At 45.3% G+C, this 10331-nt stretch overlaps 1 protein-coding gene across 1 annotated transcript in view; it reads right to left on the bottom strand.

The window, feature by feature from the left end:
- The window catches only part of TRABD2A (TraB domain containing 2A), a 47435-nt gene extending 38146 nt beyond the window's left edge, over nt 1–9289 (bottom strand). The window contains exons 1-2 of the mRNA XM_073897943.1: nt 9263–9289; nt 8556–9116 (exon numbers count right to left, since the gene is read on the bottom strand). Of these exons, the coding sequence (XP_073754044.1) occupies nt 8556–9116; nt 9263–9289 (588 nt within the window). The remainder of the gene's footprint in view (nt 1–8555; nt 9117–9262) is intronic.
- Nucleotides 9290–10331: the final 1042 nt, after the last annotated feature.

Below are 10331 nucleotides of genomic sequence, written 5' to 3'. Positions count from 1 at the left end.
CCTTTACTTTAAGCCAAACCTACCCAGGAAAAATAAAATGTCAAGATCTCCATCTTCAAGCACATTCCATTTCCATTATGGAAAACGTGAAAAAGTCACCCATCAGTATCATGATCAATTTCAAAGATGAGACCATCTGCTTTTACTGAAATTTATGACTAGGGAGCAGGAACTTCCTCAGCAAGTCAGACTTGTGAATCTGGCAGGTGGCAGCACTGAGAAGCGGAAATGGATTAGAAAACTGGAGTCTATGGGCCATACCCACACCCTAAAGTCGCCAGGTCTCGGCTGATCTCGGAAGCTAAGCAGGACTGGGCTTGGTTAGTACTTGGATGGGAGAAAACGGGCGACCAGAGAGCCCAGGCCAGCCCTGCTCAGTCTCACCGTGACCCCAAGCCGTCCACCAGGGTTATTCTAACAGGAAACTGACCCCCATGGGGCCTCTGCTCGCTGACCCACCAGCTCTCTTGCCATAGCCTCTGGGAACAGAGACCTGTGGAGAGGCCTGCAAAGTATGACAAAACAAGGCACCCCATGCTTTCCTAGGATTGGGCTATCCTGGGCCTGGCCGGTCCACACCCTCCTAAGAATCTGACCTTAAGTACTCAGGAGGCTTTCTCAGACCAGCCGGCACCTCCCCAGCTCATGCCTCTCCTCCATCCATCTGGCCCTTAACAGACAGAGATGGAGACACACGGACGGCATCCCTTCCAGGAATCTGCCCTGCCAGGGGCTGCCTCCACCACTCTGCCCCGCCTGGACCAGAGCTCCATCCTAGAGCCAATGGTTTCTTCTCTTTGGGAACGGATCCATCGAAAGCGAACTTGCTCCAAAGAAGAAAAATCCCCATCTTCCCAACACACCAAAACTGTGACTCAAGAAATGCACTCTTTCGTAAGACTCAGGAGGTATGTCCACTGGGCCCAAGCCGTTGTTTAAGGTTTCATTTTGTGGGGGGCGGGGGTGGGGGAGGCTTTTCAGCAGAGAGAATGAGTCGTTAGGGTCCTAGGGCAGAGGGCAAGAACTGGCAGTGACACCAGCTGCTGGAAGGGACAGCAGAAGTGACAGGTGAAAAGGCGAATATGAAATATGTTAGTGCCATCTATTGGCAAGAGTAAACAGTACCAGAAACGATTCTGCGCAACAACAATTCAGATCATGAGAACCCTTACGCATCATCTAAAGAGCACTCTGGGGTTGGCACAGGAAGTCCACATCCAACTAACTGCAGTATCTTGGGATCCAGAGAGCCCAAAGATGCAGGCTTTACATGTGGGAAGCAAAGGGCAATCCCAGGCCTCCTGGCCTCTCTCATGTTAGCTTTTGGGTCCTGTGACTCAGACCCCAAACCTAGATATGACTGGGTCCCAAAGACAGACTCCAATGCTGAGAAGACCGGAGCTGTTCCACATTCCCACCCCAGCCCACATGACATCCAGTCCATCACTGGGAAGTGGGCAGGAGAATCCTATGGTCAGCCAGATTTGTGCTGGTCAGCCCCTCAGGGGAAGCCGACAGACAGCACCCCATGCCTGGAGCTTGTGCATAGGTATCTGGTGGTGTGTGACTGTGGAACTGGGATTTAGGAAGATCATTTCTCTAGGGAACTCTTTGAGTCTTTAATGGGGATCCACCTGTGCAGCTGGGAAGGCAGGCAGGGGACTCACAGGTGAGCCCTGCATCACTAAGCCTCTGGCTCCAAGTTCATTTGCTTTCTGCACATAAGGAATGGCAGTGCAACTAATAGTACCAAGCAGGCAGGAACTTGGGGTGAAAGAAGAGGCACTATAACCTGACTGCATCCCGGAGCGGGAAACATGGCATCTGCCCTGAGATGGCCAGATCAAATCCACAGACAGGAAGGAAGCATTATTTCCCTCATGCCAAATCCAGAGAGCTGAGGGGAACCATTAGCTCTCGGGTAGTAGGGGAGATGTGCAGGGGGAGAGAGAAGTAGGGAAAATAATGGAATCATGAGGGATCTAGAACAGAAAGAGGCCTTCAATCATTTACCCCACAGAAGCTGACTGAGCATCCGCCAAGTGCGGACCATGGCGCTGAGTCCTCGGAAAACAGTGAAGAATCCTGCCCTGGAGAACCTGATTACCTGCGTCATAAAGACCTCAAGTTCTGGGGAGCAACAACCAGATTACATCTTATCCTCTTTTTACACAGCACCATGCTCAGCAGGAATTCAATGGATGTGTTGACAAATGAATATAGGAACGGGGGCCTAGGAGGGTAACTCTTAGTGAACTCACACCCTGGTTTTTGAAGTTTAGGGTCAGCTGGGCAGGGGAAGTCTATGGATAGAGGGACAAAGAAAGCCATAGATCAAGACATCATTGAAAGCTGCTAAAAGAAGAGATATTAAAAGTCCTCATCACAAGGAGTTTTGTTAACTATGTATGGTGACAGATGTTAACTAGACTTACTGTGGTGACCATTTCACAATGTGTACAAACATCAAATAATTATGTTGTACATCTGGAAATGATGTTACATGTCAATTACATCGCAATAAAAAAAGGCATCACAACAGAGACCGAAAAAGGGTCTTCATAAAACTCAACAATTGCTTCCACTAATAACAACTACTACTTCTGATAAGATTCCTAGTAAAACAGGGACACCTGGGTGGCTCAGTTGGTTAAACGTCTGCCTTCGGCTCAGGTCATGATGGGATCCTGGGATGGAGCTGTGTTGGACTCTCGGCTCAGCAGGGAGTCTGCTTCTCCCTCTGCCTGCCGCTCCCCCTGCTTGTGCTCTCTCTCTCTCTCTCTCTGTCAAATAAATAAAATCTTAAAAAAAAAAATCCCTAGTAAAACAGAAATTCAAGGACATTTCATTCACATCAGAAAGACTAATCAACTACCAGCGTTGCATTTAATGGTGAAATAATAAAGCCATTCTCATTCAAGTTGGGGAAAGAAAGAATGCCCTTTGTTACCACTCCTACTTAATGCTGTTTTAGGGATCCTAACCAACACATGAGGGCAAGAAGAAATGAGACAAACTGCGGAAAGGTAAAGACAAAATAATTATTTGTCAATGATGTATCTGGTCACTAAGAAAGTAAGAGGATCAACTACCATTGTTAAAATACACAATTTCAACTCAGTGGTTAAATTAATATATAAAAATCAGGGACACCTGGGTGGCTCAGTCGGTTAAGCGGCTGCCTTCGGCCCGGGTCATGATCCCAGGGTCCTGGGATCGAGTCCCACATCGGGCTCCCTGCTCAGCAGGGAGCCTGCTTCTCCCTCTCTCTCCCTCTGCTTGTGCTCTCTCTGTCAAATAAATAAAATCTTTAAAAAAAATAATATATAAAAATCAGTAACGAGATAGAGAACACATTGAGAAGAGAGTCTTTACACCAGCAAGATTTTTATTAAAAACAATGAGTAAACTTATGACTTGAGCAAAATCTAGATCAAGAATTCTACAAAATACGAAGACTGAAATACAATCAGATAAATGGAAAGGATGGCATTTTCCCAGATTATTGGGCTTAACATGGGGGAAAATGTCAGTTCTGCCCACACTGACCTAGAAATTAACAAAATCATCATCAAAATGATAAACAAAATCATTAAGGAAATATTTAAATCCAGTCGCTAAGAATGTGACATTAACACAGAAACAGGTAAGCAGATCCACGGAACAAAATGGGAAGTGCAGAGGCAGAGGGAGGGCACTCATGTGCTCGTGGTGCGTGCATCCGTGGGTGTGAGAGAATATGTGTGTGTAATGATATGCTAAAAACAAAGAGCATCACAAGTCAATGGAGAAAAGCTGACCCAGGACGGTTACACCAGACAGGGCAGCCATCGGCATTTAGAGGCTCCCCAGAGTCGAGCCCTGGCTAGGCACACGGGCAAAGGGTCCAGTGAGGGGACGCATCACAGGCAGCATGGACTCCAAGTGGACCTGCCTCGGACACACGCATCCAGAAACAATCTGGATCACTGCTATTCAACAGAAACAGTGTGAACCACATACCTAATTTGAAGTTTTCTAATAGCCACATTAAAAAATAAAGAAAAGAAACAGGTGAAATTAATGATATATTTAAATTAACCCAATACATCCAAAGCATTATCATCTCAACAGGTAATCAGTATAAAAAGTTATTCATTCTTTTTTCATACTTAGTTTTCAAAATCTGTCATGTATTTTCCACTCACCTGACATCTCACTTTGGATACTAAATTTGCATCAAAACAGTTGATTTATAGTTCAATTTCATATTATTTATAGTTGAGAAAGGAGATCCACATGCCCAAGGTGTTCCAAACACACTTAAAAGTTTCCCAATAACTGGATCAATTATCAGTTTTTAAATTTTAATTCAAATTATAAAGTTCACTTCCTAAGTCACCCTAGCCACATTTCAAGTGCTGAAAACCCAGCCATACGTGGCCAATGGCTAATGAATTAGACAACAGAAGTCCAGAATCTTTCACTGCAACTCAAATCTCCAAGGTCTCACCCTCACCACCACGCCTTTTAGAGACTCAGAGTCACCATGACCTTTAATACATCTGGAATCAAACCCAAATTCCTCCATCTGTTGGTTATGCAATCATGGGCAAGTTTCTTAAGCACACTGAGCTTCAGTTTTCTCACCTATAAAATGGGGATGATGCTTGCCCATCTTGTGAATTTCTGAAGATTAAATGTAAAATTACCAATGAGGCCTGGCTCACAGAAGGCATTATATGTTAGTTCTCTTCCCCTTATATCTGTATAGTATTTATGAAGTGTTTTCCAATTTACTCTTTTATTGGCTTCCGACAATAGGATGGTAGGGTGCAAGTATTATTAGCCCCATTTAAAGATGAGAAAACCAAGTTCAAAGAAGTTAAGGGAACAGCTCAAAGTCCTACACTGGTGATGGTGCAGGAACTCTAACCCCAGTACGTCTGGCTCTGGGTCCATTGCTTCTCCCATTGCCAGCACAGCGTTCCAGCCTCAGCTGTGCCTCAGGCTCCAGCTGCCTCTGCCCTACAATCCAAGAGGAGGGTGGGGAGCCCTGGAAGTATAGGGCCACGGGACTCCTCCCAGGCGGCCTGCCCTGGCCTCAAGGAAGACTCAGTCTCTCCTCCGCCTCTTCCTGGCAGCTGCTCAGGAGCCTGCAGGGCCTGGCCATCTCCCTGTCTCAGGGCAGACTCAGGCCCCCCCCTGACGTCCTTCTTCAGAGCTACAGAGAACAAAGAGGAAGGAACCAACCACTCCTCAAAGGGGCAAAAGAAAAGGACCCAAGCGAATGAGTTAGGCTCAGCTTCTATCAAAATGAATGCAGATGATCTTACTGTTCTCTGGACTTACTGAGAAGGGAGACTACATCAGCCACCACCCCAAAGCCTCTGATGGAATTCTTCAATTCCACACAGCAGTGAGAACTAACGATGGACAACTACACACAGCAACGTCGTGAATCAAGTGGGGAAGGCTAAGCAAAAGAAGCCCAACCCCCTAAGGGGGGCAGATTGGGTAATTCCATTTATGTGAAATTCTAAAACAGTCAAACTAATTTATGCTCAAAGACTTTCAGGAGAGTGGTTATCCTTGGTTAGGGAGTGTGGAGTAGATGGGAGAGGGGCCAGGGGGCTTCTGGGGAGCTGGTGCTGTTCTGTTTCCGGCCCCAAGTGCTGGGCACATGACTGTGTTTGTGAAAATTCACGTGCACTTTTCTGTATAGTTATGCTGCAAGAAAACTTTATACTAACTTTCTGGGGTGATGGAAATGTTCAATAACTCAATCCAAGTAGTGGTTATATGGGTATAGGTTTATGTTAAATGTCATTGACCTATTCACTAAGGTTGAATTTTACTGTTTATAAATGAAACATAGGCAGTTACACCCCAAAAAGAGTCTCAGGAACATCATATAATTGTCCCTCCTAAATTTAAACAACTCTAAACTCACTAGCTTAGCCTCAAGGTCTTATAAAAAAAATTTAGTTTATAAATATTAAATACCTACTTGAACCTTAAGGTGTCACAAAATCAAATGACACTCTAGTATATAACTATAGTGCTCTAAAATGTTTCTTAAATGTATTTATTATCTTAATAGATGGTGCTACACACCTTCCTTCAAGGATACCTTGCTTGGGGTACCTGGCTGGTACAGTTGGTGAAGCGCTCGACTCTTGGTTTCCACTCAGGTCATGATCTCATGGGTCATGGGCATGACCTCATGGGTCATGGGATCGAATCCCGTGACTGGCTACCTGCTCAGCACAGAGTCCGCTTGAGATTCTCTCTCCCTCCGCCCCTCCCACTTGTGCATGCTCTCTCTCTCTCTCTCTCCCCCCCAAATAAATAAATCTTTTAAAAAAAAACAAAGATACCTTGCTTAAGATAATATTTTACTTCCAAGCCTTTTCCCTTCCCAATTGGAAGTATGAAAGAAGGCTTAGCTCAGGCAAAAATGCTCACAGATTTCAAGCTTGTAAGGTCAAAATCAATGAGCCTTTAAATCAAAGCACTTGCCTTTTAGAAAACATTGTATTAAATGCAGACATTGAAAACATTAGACTATTGACTCTTTGGGTTTCCAAAATAATGCAAGAAAACTCCCCCAAGAGATCAATAGGACAACTACTGGTCCCTTAATTTGTCTATAAATCTCAATGTGCTAAACAAATACTGTATTTTAGCACCTGAGTGTTTATTGATATAGAATCTTAGCCAGGTAAATTAAATTCCCTGCAAATTTTACTATCAACTCAGGAACACTATTTTTAGGCTCTTGAATGTCCTTAAGTTCTTTAAGTAACTGCCCCAGTTCAGCCTTTCAATATCTGCTAAGGCCTAGAGTGTTGACTTTTATTCTGAGGTCCAACCTCCCAAGGCCAACCACTGAGAATATCTGCAAAACAAGAATACTTATTTCAATATAGTCAATAATAGTAACAACTTTGTATGGTCACAGATGTTAACCATACTTACTGTGGCGAACTTTTCATAGTGTATATAATTGTCAAATCACTATGTTGTACACCTGAAACTAATGTAATATTATATGAATTATACTTCAATTAAAAATTTTTTAAAATGGGGTGCCTGGGTGGCTCAGTTGTTAAGCGTCTACCTTCAGCTCAAGTCATAATCCCAGGGTCCTGGGATCGAGCCCTGCATCAGGCTCACTGCTCAGCAGGAAGCCTGCTTCTCCCTCCCCCACTCCCCCTGCTTGTGTTCCCTCTCTCCCTATATCTCTCTCTGTCAAATAAATATAAAAAAGTTTTTTAAGTAAAATCTACTTATTTCATATTGTGAAATTCCCATTGGCCCCCAGAGGCACCTAATGCACTTTAAAACATTAACAAATTTTCGGTGCCTGGGTGGCTCAGATGGTTAAGCGTCTGCCTTCGGCTCAGGTCATGATCCCAGGGTCCTGGGATCGAGTCCCACATCGGGCTCCCTGCTCCTTGGGAGCCTGCTTCTCCCTCTGCCTCTCTCTCTCTCTCTCTCTCTGTCCCTCATGAATAAATAAATAAAATCTTTAAAAAAAATAAAACATTAACAAATTTCACCAAACCGATTAAACAATGGCACATTAATAAAGTGTCACTTGTTGGGGCGCCTGGGTGGCTCAGTTGGTTAAGCGGCTGCCTTCGGCTCAGGTCATGATCCCAGGGTCCTGGGATCGAGCCCCATGTCCGGCTCCCTGCTCGGCAGAGAGCCTGCTTCTCCCTCTCCCTCTGCCTGCCACTCTGCCTACTTGTGCTCTCTATCTCTCTGTCAAATAAATAAATAAAATCTTTAAAAAATAAAAATAAAAAAAAAATAAAGTGTCACTTGTCTTATGAGAAATGAAGAACTTCTAGAACATGAACCTAAATTCTAGTGTCCTGAGGGAGGGGCTACAAACTATGGAAAAGAGGAACATAACTCTTGCAAAGAGTTTGCCTTGCAAAGGAATTTCCTGGGGGGAGTGTTCTGAAGAGGAACAGCAGTGATCCCAAAGGGACCACGGTGACCTAAAACAGCCCTGGCCAGCATCATTTTCAAACCAGGCCATACCCTGTGACAGTCAGTCTGACATTCACATTGTCCACATCCTCTCAATGCAGCTTGTTAATGAATGGCCTAAGTTAAAACAAGTGACAAAGGTATGCCAGTACTTGTTGGGATGACAAGAGAAAAAAACCTTTTCTCTCTCAGTAATACACATGTAAGTGATATAACTGACTCTTAGGCTTATTTTTTCATCAGAATAACATTCTTTTTTTTAAAGATTTTTATTTATTTATTTGACAGAGAAAGAGCACAAGCAGGAGGAGCAGCAGGCCGAGGGAGAGGGAGAAGCAGAGTCCCTGCTGAGCACAAAGCCCAACACAGGACTCGATCCCAGGACCCTGGGATCATGACCTGAGCTGAACGCAGACCCTTAACTGACCAAGCCACCCGGGTTCCCCCAGAATAACATTCTTGAGCAAAGACAATTTTTGGATAAACTATGCTTCTGGTCCACCTCCTAGATTATAATTCAGTGGATTCACACACAATCAAAGCCCAAGTCCTTCACGCAAAGAGGGTCTTACCTGTGAAAAATTCAGCCCATTTAGTGGATGGCACTGCTCTTCCACCTTTTCCACGGCCCCAGTCTGCTTCCTCAGCCGCTCGGCCTCCTGGGCAAGGTACAGGTCTAAGACAGGCACCCCACGGGACTTAACATCCACTTCCGTCAGGGAGTTGACCATGAGCATCACCCAGATGGGCCTCTTCCGTTCCCAGTTCCCCGCAATGGCATTGAAGAGGTAGTCGGCATAGAGACCTTTGCCACGCTGGTCTGGGGTCATCCACGAGGGCATCATGAGCTTGACGTACTCCAGGTGGCGCTTAAGGCGGCAGTAGATGTCCCGGGGGAGCACGTCCTGGAGGTTCTCTCCCTGTGGCAGCATCTGACAGCTAGTGAGGGCTGAGACCGTGTAGGGGTCGGTGAGGTCCAGCTCGAAGTACACAATGCTACTCTGCTGAAAAGCCTCCTTGGAGTTGTCCGGGATGAAGTCCCACACCCGAGTGTATGGAACATGGATCGTGCCAAAGAAGTAAGACGGCGGGTTTCGCTTTATGGTCCACAAGAAGGAATTCAATTCACTTTGCTGAAAGGAACAGAAAGGACACTAAGTCACTATATGGACGGTCAGAAACCCAGCAGGAGAAAACGAATTACAGAGACGAGTCACACAGCAGGAGAAAAATGATCAGAGTCAGATTTAGACTTCTGAGTCTAGGTACATTCACCTGCCAGCAGCAGGAGTCCTCGAGGCAGCATTTTCCCCCTTTTCCACCGAAATGCTGATTGAAGTCGAAAAAGCAATAGCCGTCCTTGAGTTCGCCCTAGCAATGGACTGGGCCGGAGGTAAGGCAGGGAATCTCAAGAGGCTCCACGGCCACACCTGGTACAGATAAGGGGACACCTGAAGAGACCACTGGTACCTCCCAGGCAGGAGACTGATGGCGTCTGCGGCTTTGGAGCTCAAACCCAACATTCCCCAAAGCCGTGGCTCTCAATGGCTGCACATTCTCTCCCAGCAGCTACAGGCTTAGAAGCGGTGAGCATCCACCCGAGGCCAAGCCACGGTGCCCTCAGTGTCTCAGTCTCGACAGTGGGCATTTACGACGTGTCTGTTTATTAAGAGACCCCGTATAAAAACGTGCACAGGGCAGCCCTCCAGGACTTCGAGTCTCAAAGTCAGATAGACTCATGAGGTGAACCATGCGTCAAGCAACCCAGAAATGTGAAAATCCAGGTTTACAGAAAAGACATTTCTTTACAAAAAAAGCTTTAATTTCAGCAGCCTTTTAAGTAACATGCTTTCCTGGATTGCAGAGTTTCAACTTACCATCAGCTCTCATTATTGTCATCGTCATGTTCTATAAACAAACACTGAACTACCGAATAATGAACTGCTGCTCCTAGGAGAAATACAAGGGTCAGGTTCCTACAAGCCTCCAGTCACAACATTTTCATTCTCAGATCAATGCCTAGCCCTGTTTTGTATGTGCTTCTGTTGAAAAGCACCTTATTGAATACATGTCGTCGATTCATGAACACTGAACTCATGGCCAACAGCATTACAACTCATGCCTGAACGAAGCTCATCTAACACATCCATTTTCTCCCTAAGGCATGTCACAGCCTCCTTGTGCTTAGGAACACGAGATGGTCTCTGTGCTTGGTTATTTTAAACAGTGAGATCACCCACAAGAAGCATAAAATGCAAAAAACGTAGCATTCAGTAGACCACCAAAAGGACACTTGTTCACCTGTTACTTGTTGAGAGCTGAAACACAGCACAGCATCAATTTATTCG

The sequence above is a fragment of the Callorhinus ursinus genome, unplaced genomic scaffold (genome assembly GCF_003265705.2).
Source record: "Callorhinus ursinus isolate GAN/ISIS: 27379988/994484 unplaced genomic scaffold, GSC_fseal_2.0 scaffold10, whole genome shotgun sequence".
Classification (NCBI taxonomy): Eukaryota; Metazoa; Chordata; class Mammalia; order Carnivora; family Otariidae; genus Callorhinus; species Callorhinus ursinus.
The sequence above is the reverse complement of the archived record's forward strand: the minus strand, read 5'-3'. Positions and strand labels throughout refer to the sequence as shown.